The sequence below is a fragment of the Helianthus annuus genome, chromosome 2 (genome assembly GCF_002127325.2).
Source record: "Helianthus annuus cultivar XRQ/B chromosome 2, HanXRQr2.0-SUNRISE, whole genome shotgun sequence".
Taxonomy (NCBI): Eukaryota; Viridiplantae; Streptophyta; class Magnoliopsida; order Asterales; family Asteraceae; genus Helianthus; species Helianthus annuus.
In genome coordinates, this window is record NC_035434.2 from 137,322,943 (window position 1) to 137,339,464 (window position 16,522).

General features: G+C 31.1%; 3 protein-coding genes across 3 annotated transcripts; all 3 read left to right on the forward strand.

Annotated features, from left to right (window-relative positions):
- The first annotated feature begins 5,943 nt into the window (after positions 1 to 5,943).
- On the forward strand, positions 5,944 to 8,891 carry LOC118485820 (replication protein A 70 kDa DNA-binding subunit A-like). Its single transcript, XM_035982295.1, has 11 exons — positions 5,944 to 6,096; positions 6,189 to 6,456; positions 6,564 to 6,666; positions 6,820 to 6,950; positions 7,042 to 7,126; positions 7,244 to 7,370; positions 7,449 to 7,657; positions 7,743 to 7,866; positions 7,962 to 8,111; positions 8,467 to 8,535; positions 8,634 to 8,891. The coding sequence occupies exons 1-11, from the start codon at positions 5,944 to 5,946 to the stop codon at positions 8,889 to 8,891; spliced, it is 1,677 nt and encodes a 558-aa protein (XP_035838188.1).
- Positions 8,892 to 9,782: 891 nt separating this feature from the next.
- LOC110896674 lies at positions 9,783 to 14,377 on the forward strand. The gene is made up of 8 exons (XM_035982296.1): positions 9,783 to 9,876; positions 9,972 to 10,262; positions 10,342 to 10,395; positions 10,834 to 11,100; positions 11,224 to 11,662; positions 11,783 to 12,723; positions 12,885 to 14,102; positions 14,346 to 14,377. The coding sequence occupies exons 1-8, from the start codon at positions 9,783 to 9,785 to the stop codon at positions 14,375 to 14,377; spliced, it is 3,336 nt and encodes a 1,111-aa protein (XP_035838189.1).
- A 53-nt stretch (positions 14,378 to 14,430) lies between these two features.
- LOC110896664 (ATP-dependent DNA helicase pif1-like) lies at positions 14,431 to 15,666 on the forward strand. The gene has a single exon (XM_022143875.1). The coding sequence runs from the start codon at positions 14,431 to 14,433 to the stop codon at positions 15,664 to 15,666; it is 1,236 nt and encodes a 411-aa protein (XP_021999567.1).
- Positions 15,667 to 16,522: the final 856 nt, after the last annotated feature.

Here is a 16,522-nt window from a genome sequence, read left to right on the forward strand (position 1 = left end):
TCAGTCATCACATTCCTCTTGAACACCCGCCACATTATTCCGGCTTAACAATCTCATCCATGAAAATCAACGATGCAATCACCACGAAACCGCTGGTTAGCTTGATTCTGAATCTTTTTGGCCGGTCGTGTTCTAGGGTTTGTAAAATAGGGGTTTGAGGTTATATGGTGGAAAATCGGTGTTTGGAAGCCGCCGGCAGTAAGGGATGGAAGGGCGATGTTGGGTAGTTATTGATGGTTGCAGGCGAGGTGGTGGTGATGTTAAGTGTAACGCTCCGCGTTTTCATAATTTCCCTATTTAGAAATCGAAAAAAAATCTATTTTTAGAAATGTAGTTGAAATCTGATCGAAAAACGGTTTAAAAATAGAAAATTACGCATTTTTACGCACTTTTAACGCAATCGACAACGAACACGTCACGCACTCATCTCAGACATCATCTACGTATTTTAATCCAAAAAATATATATATATATATTATCCTACGAAATTTCACGATGTTTAGTTGTGAAAACGGGCTTCAGAAACGTATCTAACCGCGCGAAACGGGCTTGTGGGCCTTGGACCAAGCCCAATTAAAAACCTAAATCCCATTTTTTTTCACCAGCCGACACCCCCTTATTTTTTTCCCGCCCAATTCTCTTCCTAGACATAATCCATCTCCTCCTCCTCACAAAAGGAAAGCTTTCTTTGTAACACCACGAACCACCTTTCTTAACCTGTTAGACACCACAAACCATCTCCATCGTTTTCATTTCTCTCACAAGACGGCACCTTGCTCAGTCGTCGGAGACTCGGAGATGGCGACCGAAATAATCCATTGACACTGCCCTGTTCTCGACCCCGTTCACCACGCCTCGGTTAACTTTGAGTCGCCGTCGAAGTTTTCAACAATTCACCGGAGATATACAGTCACCGCCAGTTAAACGGAGCTCGCTGGAGGTTCACGACGGGAGACACGTCATCTCGACTTCGGTATACCCTTCTCCACTTTATGTTGTTTTCTTGATTAACCTTTTGATTCGTATTTCGTTGTTTTAATGCCTACTGATAACAAGTCTTCATAATCAAATAAAAAAAATGATCATTTCAAATTCAACTAGCTTATCTCCAAATAATACCAATATGGGTATGAGAGTTTAACTATTGCACCTTTCATTGCATCTGTTCAAAAAATAAAAAAAAAAATAAAAAAAAAAAAAAACAGAAACAGTTCGTTGTTTTTTTTTAAAATGAGGAAGATGACTTCCAATCTATACAACCTAATAAAAGCCTTAATTAGGGGACACATGTCCACCTACTAGGGCCTCCATAGCTCATTTTCCCGCCAAAATTGACATCCCCTCATATTCCTTGATATGACCCGACACGGGATCCACCAACCCATTCGGGTCCTTAATATTCATTCCATATTAAACACAATAAACCGACCAACATTCCCATTCGTCTTCCTTCTCTTATACTCCTTTTTATTTAGGGTTTTCTTACGTTTCTATATATCCTTCGACTTTCGATTATTCATCAGTTCTAACAACGATTCTTGAAACATCGACGGTATGTACAGCTTCTCATCAGATCTAATTTTTATATCTGTAATTTTATTTGTTCTTAATTCTGATTTTAGGGTTTTTTTTTTCCTTTTTGTACTTTGAATGTTCATAAGGTGTTATATTGATTCTTCGAACATACAAGGTATGTATGTTCTTCCTGTAATACGTAATCTTTTAATATGTAATATTTTTTATCTATTCACTAATCATACTGTTTTGTTATTTCCTTTCTATTTTTCGATTCTTCATCAGGTGTTATAGCTATTCTTCGAACAAACAGGTTACTGATTCAGAATTTTTTTGATTTTATTAAGTTGTTTTTGATTATATTTTTTTTAAATTTAAAATGTTTGAATATGTAATCATATGATTTTATTTTTGTAACTGTTGTGTGTAGGTTTTGAATATGTCAGGAACTTCATCAAGGTAATATTTATATCTTCTACAATACAATATGTTTTGTACTACACTTTTTAATTATTGTGTTAGATATGTAGATATGTATACAAATTTTTTATATTGGAAATTATGTATATTTTTTTGATTGTTATGATTTGATAAGTTTTTTATATGTCTAACATGTGTATTAGTAATTATTCATGTAAATTTTTTATTTAGCTTATTATACATATCATCTGTATAAATGCATTTTATAGTATTTTTTACATGGTTGTTGTTTTTTAAAATTGTTTACGTTTATTGTAAAATTTCTGTTTGTGTTTAGAATCTATATAATATGTATGTCTATATTGTTGTGTTAGATATGTTTATGTTTATGTTTATCTGAATGTAATATAATTTTTCTAATTCTAATCAGTAGCAGGGAGCCATCTTTCTGTAGGCATTTGAGTAGAGCCGATGAATTTATTATGGTAATTCATAATTTCTAACATATATCATATTTATATATATTATATATATTTTTCCTTTTCTTTATATTCCTTTATTTATTATATTTTTTAATTAAAATTTATTTTCAATTGTTTTATTTATAAGGCTCTTCCCTCTCACGCGACGACTAAATTATGGGGTGTCTATATGGCTCCTACTAATGTTCATATAGAAACAGACGACGGCCGTAAATTTACTGTTTACATAAGTGAAGCAAAAGGAATCTTTTTCCTTTTCCATGGTTGGTCTCACGTCATTACACATTTAGGAATTAAATCTGACACTTTTGTAATCTTCACTCCTTTGGATTCTACAACATTCAAGTTAACATATTGTGTAAATGGTGTGAGTTCTATTTGTTTCTGGTCATCCATTGTATCTACCGCTTCTCAATTGACTGTAAGATTATTTTTTAATATATCTATATTTTTCTTATTTTATTATTATATTTACAGTTTTTCATAATTGTTTACAAGTCTTATGTTTTTTTAAAATTTTTGTTTTCATTTATACAGGTGATACCTGATTCTGTCCTTTCAAAGTCTCATGATTATACGGTTGCTGATATAATTTCAACTATGTATTTAGGCAATAAAGAGTTTCATGTTAAGGTTCAAAGTTTTAATGGTAAAGTCTGTTTTACAGCGGGAATTGATGTAATTGTTACTCAATATCAATTGGAGGCCGGTTCTTATTTTTTATTTACAAAATGGTTTGGTCATTCTTTCCATTTAAGAGTATTTGATAAAAATGGTATTGAAATGAACTTTGATCATGTACATGTCGATGATGTAAGTATTTTTTTTTGTTTATTCTGTATATTTAAAATTTAAATTTAATACTAGATTATTTGAATGAATAAATCTAAGAAATGTTATATGTAAGTTTCAGGTTGATATTGCACCTATTGATTCTCTTCAAGATCTGCCTCCCACTGCTGTTGCTGAACAAGCCACTGGACATATTATTCGCTTTGTTCGAATGGCAGCTGACTATTTTGTAAGTTGTAATATCTTATTAGTAACTACTAAATATTAAATATAATTTTTTTTTGACATAATACATAAATATTATAAGATTGATGTTCTTAGTAATTTAAATTTTTAAATAAAATACAGCGGCTTCCTGATGATGTTTCGAGAAAGGCTAAACTTGATTTGGGTGTTAAAAGTATCACAATCAGACTTTTGCATCTTAATCCTCAGAAGGAATCTCCTAATGGTACTATACGTCAAGAGAGACTCGAAGGTTATTGTTATGCTTTAAGTAGTTGGTCGAGATTCATGAACATTGCTGGCATTAAGGTGGGTGACACGGTTTATTTTTGTTTTGATGAAACTGAACAAGTTTTGAGTGTAGAAAGGGTTGTTTCTCCTGTGAACCATAGTTAGTAGTTCTTTGACATTATGGTTTTGTTTTATGTGGTTTTTATATGATATAATATTAATTACTTATGTCTATACAAATTTATCACAAAATTTATAGTTTTAAACTTTAATTTATTACAATTTATATTATCTTACCTATGGTTTGAACAATTAGTTTGTGTTCCCATTATTGAATTGCCCGTTATCCTAATATCAAGTTATATTAAATTTTTACTGTGTATGATTAGAATAGAAAAACAATGTTAAAAAAGATTGATCCAAATAAACCATAAAGAAATAAATTTTACAATATTAATCCATATTACATATAGAAAACATTGGTTAATAACTGCTGCTAACATCATAGTTAGTAAATATAAATAAACATATTAGTATATTTTACCATGTCTGTTTATGACTCTTTGTTATAAACCTAAATATTTTGATTTAGATTATACATTAATTAAAAAAAATGTAAATCGGAAAAGTGAATCATATATATGTCTTATTCATACTGTTCGCTCTTATCTATATAAGCTGAATAAAAAATGTTTACCTCATTTCACAATTTCATGGTCAAAAAAATTTTAATTTTGACTGAATTTGTATTGTATGCACCATAATTTATTTAAATATATTGTTTTTAATAGAAGATATGTTTGATTTGTTTATTTTTTGTTCTTTTTTATTTTAATTTTATCCTGTATCTGTTTTTCATTGAAGATCTGTTGCTTTTTGATAATTAACATTACTGTTGATTTTCAATATAAATCTTATGTTTAATTCGCATTCAAACCTGTTTTTGTAGGTTTATAGTATGCATGTGCCTTCTTCATTAACGTATACATTAAGGTATATGCTTTTTTATTAACGTATTTTATTATAATATCCCTGTGACTTATTCAGTAAGTTATATTTCGCGTTCAAACCTGTTTTGTTAAGAAGAAACGTTCAGTTGAATAAAAAAATCAGGCAAAGTGTTTTGCTTGGAACATTGAGGCGTCGTTGATGTTGCCAAGGAGTCTCAGGAAATGTTAAGTTATATAATTTTCTTACACTCCTCGGCAATGTCAACGACTCCTAAAAAAAGTTCCTTCGAATCTCTCTGACTGATAGCTTCATCGACAGATTGTTTCTTTTTCTCATCACAGATTTCCTCTATATTCCCTTCAATTCCTTAACCGCCCTATTTTCATTATATATGGAAAATTGTTTTTAATATAATGTTTCAATCGTTCACTTGAGAAGCGTTCTCTTTTTTTTGTTCCTCATCAGACATCCAAATACAAGCATCGGTAAGTATATTGCACCTCTTTTTGACATTTGTATATTTTATTATATATAACCACAATTATAGTTATTTGCTTTTTATGTTCTATTTAACTGACTCGATTATACATTAATTAAAAAAAATGTAAATCGGAAAAGTGATTCATATATATGTCTTCTTCATACTGTTCGCTCTTATCTATATAAGCTGAATAAAATAAGTAAAATAGGTTTATTTATTTTTAGAAACAATATGTAATTATTAGGAAGGGTGATTACTATATTATTTAAATATATATAATAACCGTACATTGTGTTTATGTTATTAATGATACATTTAAAATCTTCATTTATTTTAAGGAAGAAGTTTCAAATTGATTTTATCAATAATAATTCTTTAATCTATTTTTTTAAATAATATTCAAATTGATACTATCCATATTCATATTTTTAATATTTTTGGTATTGATTTAGAAGATGTTATTGATTGGTTCTTGATTGCTGTTTGCTGATGCTGATTGTTGATTCTTGATTGTTCAATATTTATCTTTTTTGTTATAATCATTGATTGTTTCCTTATATACCTTTTCATTTTGGTACTATAAATATTATTTCAAAACTTCATTCATTTCCGCATTGTGTCATTCATATTACTATATTACTGCATTTATTTGGTTACGTTCTAATTTTTCATCTTACAATTCTTATAGAACCATATGATAAACATCTTTGATTTAAAAGAATTTTTTTAAACTCTATCTGTCCTTCGAAAATGTTTCTGCATTTTGTTTGTGTTACTTTGTTTCATTCTTCTTTAGTTATCTTGATTCGTATATTGAAATACGTTTTATGCCGTCTGATAGATTTAATGGAGAACCATAACATTACTATGTTGAGAGCTGTTGATGCCTTTCAAGAGCAGTTTTCTGTCAAGGTTAGGGTGATCAGGGTTTGGGAACACCCTGAAAGGAGGAATCCCAGTCAATTATACTCATTTGACATGATTATAATGGACGAAGAGGTATATTTATTTTTTTGATCAATTTTTCAATATATATGTGATTTTTTTTAAATTTTATACTTTATTAAGTATAGTTTTCATACGTTATACAGGGGACAAAGATGGAGGCAACATGCTTGAATAGAGTTTTACCACAATTTCGCCCGTCATTAGTTGAAAAGAAATGTTTGATTATCAGGAATCCAACTATAGGTTTTAATAACTCTACGTACAGGTATGTTGACAATCAAAATAGGCTATGTTTCCAGGGGACAACCGAAGTTATTCCATGTGAAGATATTGGTGGATCACCGTATGGTTTTGATTTCTTGAGTTTTCCGGACATCTTGAACAGTAATGCTATTTCAAACTCTACAGTTGGTATGTATATTATAATATTTTTTCAAAAGATGTTATTGTTTTTTTCATTAATATTTTTATTTTCATTTTGTATCCTCATCTTATTGATCGATTTTGTATTGTTGTAGATGTTATTGGTTATTTGATTCGATCATTTCCTAAAGAGACTGTTAATAACAAATCAACTGGAAAGCAGGCTGTTAAGGTTACTATAGAGATATCTGATCTGGAGTAAGCATTTAAATATTTTGTTAGAATCCAGTATACATATTATTGTTACAATTGATAGGAAACATATGTTTGTATATTTTTAGCATACTTATATAATGAAACTTATGCAACTTTATTTTTACCAATTTGTTATGAATTTGATTAATTACTTAGGGGTCGGACGGTATTTCTTACTCTGTGGGATCAATACTGTGATAAAGTTTTGTCGTTTTTTGAGAGTATCAAAGGAAAAAATATTCATGCAATCATTATATTGCAGTTTGGCAAGGTCAAGTGGTGGAATGGTTTGTTTTCTTTCTTTAGTAACTTTTATTTATTAAAATCTTACTTATATTATATATTTTTTATTTCTAACTTTCCACTGTTTTTTTCTAGGGGTTGCGTATGTTAACAATTCATACACGGTTAGTCGTCTTTTTTGCAATCATGATTGTCCTGAAGTCGATGAGTTCAGAAACCGGTATGAAAAAAGATTCTACACATTATTTCTTATTTATCTTATCGATTGAATTATTATCAATATTATGATGAATCTATAACTTATTAAAATATACATTATTTTTTTTGTATTCAACAGTTTGTTTGAAAATTCGATTGAAGTCTCTGAATCCACGAGCCTTGGTTCCATGGCAAAATCTGTTGAAGAGGAAATCTTGAAAAGCAAAGATTTTTTAAATATTTGTGATGTCTTTTCGCTTAAGACGGTATCATTTTTTGATAATTGAAAACTTTACCCTACAATTTAACTTTATATATTTTTATGTTGTCATATAAATATGCAGGTTTGCAAGGTCATTGTTCTGGGTAATATACTGGGTGTTTACAAAGATGAAGGATGGTTCTATGAGGGTTGTAATAGATGTAACAAGAAGATCAAAAAAGTTGTTAATCTGAGTGAGGATACCCAGGAATCAGGTTCAGCTGTTACAAAGGAGGTTCTTACCTGTGTATCTGATCGTTGTGCTTTTAAAACTATAACTTCTTCTCTCAAGTAAGTCAATACACCTTTTGAACCCTCAAATTTTCATTAATAATATTTTTTTTGGTTTTAAAATATGGACTTATGCTTTCAATAGGTTTAAGATTCAACTTAGAGTTCAAGACCCATCAGCTTCTGTTACACTTACTTTGTTTGATCGTGAAGCACGGAAGTTGTTAGGAAAGTCTGTTGATGATATTCTTACTGCTAACCCTGAATTTGTAAGTTTTATTTTTGTATTCGTATTGGTTATGTTTTATATTTACAAAAAAGTTCACATTTCTTCATAAATGATTAAAATTATACTATTTTTCAGCGTTCTGATTCCATGAAGATTCCTGCTGAAGTAGACGCATTGGTTGGCCAGACTGCTGCTTTTAAAATAGATGTTACTGGCTACGTCTTGAAGTATAACATCCATAAGTATGGTATACTGAAGCTGACTGTGGATCCTAACGTTATATCTGTACAGTGGCGGAGCTTGACCAAAAGTTCCGAGGGGGCGGAAAGTCATGTGACCCAATTTATATATTGTATAAATATTTAGGCAAAATAATTGGGGGGACAATCCTATAAAATTTTAAAATTTTCGGACGAAAAATATGAAATTTACACTTCTAACCGAAACATTCGGGGGGCGGGTGCACCCCCCACTTTACACTAACCTCCGCCAATGTATCTGTACTTCAAGAGAAGCAATCCTCTTCACAGATAAGTGTATGTTGTATAAATTTTCTTACTTTATTGATTTACGTTTTAAATATTTTACTTTCCTGAACTTTATATTTTGTTTGTTTATTTTTATTTTAAAAAATATGCAGTCTTCTCAGAATATGTCTCTCAATATTGATGCTTCAGAATTTGAATCTCAGACATCTGATGGTTTCAAGGTATTCGTGTGAATTTTTGTTTTCTTCGTCTTTGTTTTATTATATATATGTTCAACTATGATATGCGTTTGTAACCTGTTAAATTTGTCTTTTGTTAGAACTCTGCTGCCAAAAGAATCGAAAACAATACTCCTGTGTCTAACATGGCGAGCACCGTTTCACCTGTTTCATTGGATGTTACTGATACTCCTGATTCCATGTTAGCTAAGGATGAAGTGAAGCGAAACTTGGTTCAAGTCTATGATGTTGAAGAAGATTCTCACACATCTGCAACGAAGCTCCAAAAGTCTGGAGATGTTCAGGATTTCAATAGTGCAGAGAAGAGGAACCTCTTAATTCCTAAAGTTGAGAAATAGTTTTCAAGTTTTCATAACATTAAGATATTTGGTGACTTTTGAGAAGTTGGTTTTTGTTGATGTCGTCTAAAACAATTGATTGTTTGAATTCGTGGTTTTGTTTTATGGTTTTTATTTGTTTCTTCCGGACAATACATGTTTTGAATTTCGAAAGTTGTGATGTTTGGTTATGAGTAATAATCGTGATTTTAATGTACCTGTTATTTTTATTTCGTTTTTAATATCTTTTTTTTACATTTCTTTTAACACTGACTAATAGTATATGTGTATTTTGTATGTGGTTTTTATTATAACTAATCATGTAACTTGAACATGTATTATGTTAACATATATCGAAATTTTCCAATCTTTAAAAAAAAGAAATAAGATTATTTTAAATATATTTTTTAGATGAATTTATGGTGTCCACTATTAGTTACTAATAATATTTTAGTTAAATATGTTAAGGTGTGATAATTATAGAAAGCATACCTTTCGGATATATAATTTTGCTACATTCCATATATATTTATGATCCAACTAATAAGTTATGTAAAAAACGTCTAATTACCTAAAATGCATCTTTCACAAATTTAGGGAACACAATAATGCATTATTTCTTAATTACTATCAATTAAATTTATATCCATATTTAAGGTTATTTCCTTTTCACTACTTGAATACACTCTCATATATTGTTATTTATATGTACATCATTTGTTCTCACAACAAAGAACATCATCATCTAATTTGACAAAGTATGAAAAAGTGTTCTATTATACTTACCGGTTTCACATGATATAAGGTACGTGTTCTATCCTCATTATACATTTACTTTATCTATCTTTATATATTATATATAACTTATGTGCAACTATACATGACAAGTAATTACATTTTGCATTTTAGAAAATGTCTCACATTCGTAAAGGTTCATCCGCATCAAGTCCCGGTTTACGTAACATAAATGTGACTTCAGGAAATCCTTTGTCTGATATATCTAACGGTATGTTCTTAAATTTTTTTTTTTTTTGAGATATTATTAATTCAATTATCTTTTCAATTCATTTCATTGTTTTACTAATTCATATATCATCTCAGTTGATATATGCAGCAACACTGACAAACCTGAAGCTGTTCAAAGAACAAAAGCTAGAAGAATATATTCCAACAGTAAAAGATTCAATACAACCTCATCGCAGACTCAATCCACACTAAATTATTCAACTCATAATAATAAAGAAAATTTAAGTTCATCCACATCTACCATGTATAACAGATCATTTTGTAGCCGTGGTATAAACATCAATTTTTCTTCTGCTTTATCATATTCGGAAATTCATAATACAAATCTTCCTTTTTCAACATATCCTTCACATGATATTTCCAATGGTATTTTCAAATCTATATTACTTACTTTATTACAAAATTTCTATTTATATAAATTTAACTAATGTATATGTCATTTTAGTTTCTATACGTAATGTAGACAAGGATGAGGCTGCAAAAAGAAGGAAGGCTAGACGTATATATTTGAATAGCAAAAGATTGAATAAAAATTCAACACAGACTCAATCGACATTAACTTCTTATACGACAAATAAAGAGAATATTAGTCCGAACACTACTTTTACATTGAATAGATCATCTTTTAGCATCCTCTCAAGTATCAATGTCTCTTCCGGTTCATCTAAATTCAATTCAGGTAAGACGCGAGTAATGTTGTTTTTATCATATTATGAAATAAGATTTTTTTTTCTTCTATCATCAAGTGTTTTAAAAAGCATAACAACTTTATTTCTATCTAATTTTACTAATTCATGTCATTTATGTACATTAATTTTCTTTTAGTTAACAATATTATTATCAAACTTTTTAATATATAGTTAACGAAGTTATATATTTTTTTAAGTTTGTTTTTTATTATATGATTTTATATCATTTGTTATAATAATTTTTATAGGAAACATTGCATCTTCCAGTGGTATTCCAAGAAACATTACAAGCAACTCAGCATCAGACATGATACCTTCTTCATCATCTACAATTCCACCAAATACTGTTATAGCATCAGACGAACCTTCACCATTGATAAGAATGTCATCAGGAAAGCGTAAATTAGTAAGAAAACGACGAAACTTAACACCTATACCTATTATTGATTTGACAACAGATGATGATAACGAGTTTGCTGAGATCATTGATCAACATTTAAAAGGAGTTTCAAAAGGTAAAGTTAATCCTCTTTTATTTATTACTGCTTCACATATTTATTTTCATATTGTTTTTTAACAACATAGATTTATTATTTTTAATAACATTAATCTTTTAACTGAAATAAAAAAATGTACAGACTACTTGGATCATGGTGACCAGATAATCGTGTGTCGAACGTGTAGCGCAAAGCTATGGAAAGCAGAGGCGGATAGGGGAGAACAGAAGCGAAATAAACCTAACTATTTCCTTTGCTGTTCATACGGTAAAGTTTTGTTACCTGATTTTAAGCAGCCTCCTGAAATTTTGAAAGATCTATATGTTGGCGTCAGTGCGAAGAGCAAATTCTTTTTAAAAAACATTCGGCGTTATAATTCTATGTTCTCATTTACATCTATGGGAGGAAGGATTGACAAAACTATCAACCGTGGAAATGCACCTTATGTGTTTCGATTAAGTGGTCAAAATTATCATACTATTGGGAGTCTATTACCTGAAGATGGAAATGAGCCAAAATTCAGCCAGTTGTATATATACGACACAGATAATGAAATATTTAATCGACAAAATGCTGTTGGGTATGTATTAATTTCATAGTCTTTATAATTACCTATATTTGTCGATTTATTTTATATGATATTAATGTTAGTAATACATATATAATCGCTATTAATCCATACATTTTGTTAATTTTATAGGGGCTCAAACACTTCTTTTACAATAACTGAGTCAGCTTTTGATGTTCAGATCATTGAGGAACTTACACTTATGTTAGACACTAACAACGCTTTGGTTAAAATTTATCGACAAGCTAGAAATTGTTTAAATGAAAACCCTTACATCGACTTGAAGCTTTGTCTAATTGGTAAAAGATCCAAAGATGGTAGGACATATAACCTTCCTGAAGCTTCTGAAGTTGCTGCATTAGTTATTGGAGATCTGACTCAAGCTGTTGAGAATCGTGATATAGTAGTGAAAAGAAGATCTGGTCGGATTGAGCGCATAAGTGAATTACATCCTTCTTATCTTTCTCTACAATACCCTCTTCTATTTCCATACGGAGAAGATATGTACAGGGTTGACATTCTTCATAGAGGTCTCAATCCAGACACGAACAGCAAACGTCCAATGTGTACTATGCGTGAGTTCTTTGCTTATAGATTACAAGATCGTGTCGATAAGTTTTCTTTGATTCATAATGCAAAAAGACTTTTCCAACAATTTGTTGTTGATGCTTACACTATGATTGAGAGTGAAAGGTTGTTTTACATACGGCGACAACAAACTCATTTGAGGTCAGAAACTGTTCAGAATATTCAGAATGCAAGTAATGCTGGAAAAAAAGATATGTCAAAAATTGGAACACGTATCTTTATTCCATCTTCCTTTACTGGCGGTTCTCGATATATGATGCAAAATTACTTAGATGCAATGTCTTTGTGCAAATGGTTTAGGTATCCAGATTTTTTCATCACTATTACGTGTAATCCAAAATGGCCGGAGGTGCAAAGGTTTTTAAAAGATACGACGATAAGGCCTGAAGATAGACCGGACGTTTTGTGTCGAATTTTCAAGATAAAACTAGATTCCATACCAAAAGAATTGAAAGAAGGCAAGTTGCTCGGTAGAGTTAATTCTGGTATGTTTATTTATACGATAACATTTAAAGACTACTGTTTTTAAATAACGTTACTTTATATTTTATTAGTATTATTATTATTAATCTATATTTAATGTTGATAATATAAGTTACTTTATTTTTTTTCTAATTTATTATATTTTTGTTGTTGTACTCTGTAGTTGTCTATACTGTTGAGTTTCAAAAACGCGGACTTCCTCATGCACACATATGTGTATTCATGCATCCTGACAGCAAGATTCTATCTGTTGACCAACTAGATCCAATCATTTCTGCCGAAATTCCAGACATAGCCGAGGATCCAGAGTTATATAAACTTGTGGCAGACTACATGATTCATGGTCCGTGTGGTCCTCTCAATATGAATTGTCCTTGCATGATCGATCGTAAGTGTTCCAAGAAGTTTCCTAAGAAATTTGTTAACGAAACATGTTTGGATAAAAAAGGATTTCCAGTTTATCGTAGAAGGGATTCTGGCCTATCTGTTGTTAAATCACGTGTGAACGTAGACAATAGATATGTTGTTCCATATAGTAAAGTGCTGTTAAAAAGATACCAGGCGCATATTAACGTTGAATGGTGCAATCAAGTTGGTTCTATCAAATATTTGTTCAAGTACATTAACAAAGGCCCAGATAGAACTACTCTTAGAGTTGTTGAAAGTGGTAATCAGGATGAGCAGGAACCTGTAGTCGATGAGATAGAAAAGTATTACGATTGCCGGTATATTTCTGCATGCGAATCTGTTTGGAGGATCTTTTCCTATGATATTCATTATCGATATCCCGCAGTTATTCGACTGCCGTTCCATTTACCTGGTCAGCAAAACGTAGTATATGGCGCAGACGATGACATTGACGAGGTTCTTAACAAACCATCTGTTGCTTCTACTATGTTCTTATCTTGGATGAAGTGTAACGAAAAATTACCTGAGGCACGTAATCTTACTTATGTTGAGTTTCCATCAAAGTTTGTTTTTAAATTAAGAACTCGTAGTTGGGATATAAGGAAACGACATCCTTCAATCGGTAGGATTCATTCGGTGTTTCCTTCAGCTGGTGAAGCGTACTACCTCAGAATATTATTGAACAAAGTAAAGGGACCAAAATCTTTTGAAGATATTCGTACTGTAAATGGTACTTTGTATCCAACTTTCAGGGACGCATGCTATGCGCTAGGGCTTTTGGATGACGATAACGAGTACATTGAAGCTATCAAAGAAGCTAATTTGTATGGAAGTGCTACTTATCTACGGACGTTATTTGGAACAATGCTGATGTCTGGTAGTTTGTCTAGACCTGATTTTGTATGGGAGAAAACATGGACGTATTTATCGGATGACATTTTATATAGACAAGAAAAACATTTGAATGTTGATGGTATGTCTTTTTTTTAATTTTTGCATGTTATCTAATATTCAATTAATATATTTATTAAATTAATTATTTTTTGTTGATAATTTTTTTATCTGAATGAAATAAAAAGAACTTCATTTGTACAAAAAAAAAATTTTTATTTACCCTTCAACTTCATTTATATCATATTTACCAAAATATACTTTAATATTCGACAGTAATAAAGAATTATTGTATTATTAAATACATCTTCAATTTTGTTTGCAGATTTAAATTATTCTGACGAAGAAATATGTTAGAGATTGAGAAGTTCTTACTTCGTAATAATTCATCTCTGAGGAACTATTCAAATATGCCTTATCCTGATGATGAGTCTATTTCTTCGTCTAACAATCGATTGATCAACGAGGAGTTATCTTATTTCCAAAATACCATGGAAGATGAGTTGAATAATATGTTACTACTTTTAACAGATGAGCAACGTAATGTTTTTTATCAGATTATGGAATCTGTTAGAACAAACAAAGGTGGTGTCTTTTTTGTTTACGGATATGGTGGCACCGGTAAGACCTTTCTTTGGAAGACATTGTCGGCAGCAATTCGAAGTAAGTCTGAAATTGTTTTAAATGTTGCTTCAAGCGGTATAGCTTCTTTGCTACTTTCTGGAGGTCGAACAGCCCATTCTCGATTTTCCATCCCTCTGAATCTAAATGAGGATTCTCTTTGCCGCATGAAGCCTGGATCTGAACTTGCGTGTCTTTTAAAAAAAACACAACTTATTATATGGGATGAGGCTCCAATGATTCATAAACATGCCTTTGAAGCATTGGATAGAACCTTAAAAGATATATTGATGCCTGATTGTTCAAATAGCGAAGCTTTACCATTTCGAGGAAAGGTAATTGTATTTGGTGGTGACTTTAGACAGATTCTTCCTGTTGTTCCTAATGGCTCTAGACAAGATATCGTGAATGCTTCCCTGAGTTCGTCATATATATGGAATAAATGCAAGTTACTAATGCTAACAAAAAACATGAGGCTCACTGTTGGCATGAATCATGGTGATATTGACAAGACAAAAGAGTTTGCTAAATGGCTTTTGGATATTGGCGAGGGAAAACTTGGTGGTCGCAACGACGGAGAAGCTGTTATTGATATACCTCAAGAACTGTTGATTACTGAGTCCACTAACCCTATTGGTAATCTGATCAACTTTGTGTATCCTTCGATACTTGAATCGTTCAATGATCCAAATTATTTTCAGGAAAGAGCCATACTTGCTCCTAAGAACGACGTTGTTCACGAGATAAATGATACCTTATTAGCAATGTTTCCTGGTGATCATAAAGAGTATCTAAGTTCAGATTCCATCTGCCAATCTGAGAATGTAACTGACCATATTCAACACAATGTTTACCCCCCCGATGTTCTAAATGGTCTTAAGGTTTCCGGAATGCCGAATCATAAGTTGGTTTTAAAAGTTGGTGTTCCTATCATGCTGTTACGTAACCTTGATCAGAAAAATGGTCTGTGCAATGGTACAAGATTACAAGTCGTAAAATGTAACACCCTTTCACGCTTTTACTGAAAAGACGCAGCGGAAATTCGTACTATAAAATTTCTTACAATAAAACTATCTTTTGTACATAATTACAAATAAAAGCATAACTTGAAGCTATCATTTTACATAGTCAAGTATTCCCGTACAATCTATCTTGTGACTCGTCTTCGATCTCCTCTCCTCAATGATCCACGGTGGCTTGTACGACCTACACTTACCATACAATTTCGAGCATTAGTACACAACATGAACATAACAAATTTCATACACTCTTACTTTCTACTCCATTATCCCTTTGTAACTAGGCATTTCCATCTGAGTATCCATTCTCCAAAGAGACTTCATCATTGTACCTGTATTATTGTTCATACTCAAGGTACACTGTTATTTGCATCAATACACAATCATATTGAAATCGTATGAACATACGTGCTTACCTTCTTGCATTCGGTTATACATGCATACTAGCATCCGCATATATATATATATTCACACCTACAGGCATATGCACCTTCATATATACTTACCTATGTACATATCTACATACTTACACCCATACTTAAATCGATACATAATTATACACATACATACATTCAATAGTGAAATCCATACATGCACACATACATACATATATACATACATACATACATACATACATACATACATACATACATACATACATACATACATACATACATACATACATACATACATACATACATACATACATACATACATACATACATACATACATACATACATACATACATACATACATACATACATACATACATACATACATACATACATACATACATACATACCCACGTACTTAATTCATTACCCTGCATACTCGCTTACATACTCCGTTCTTGCTCGCACA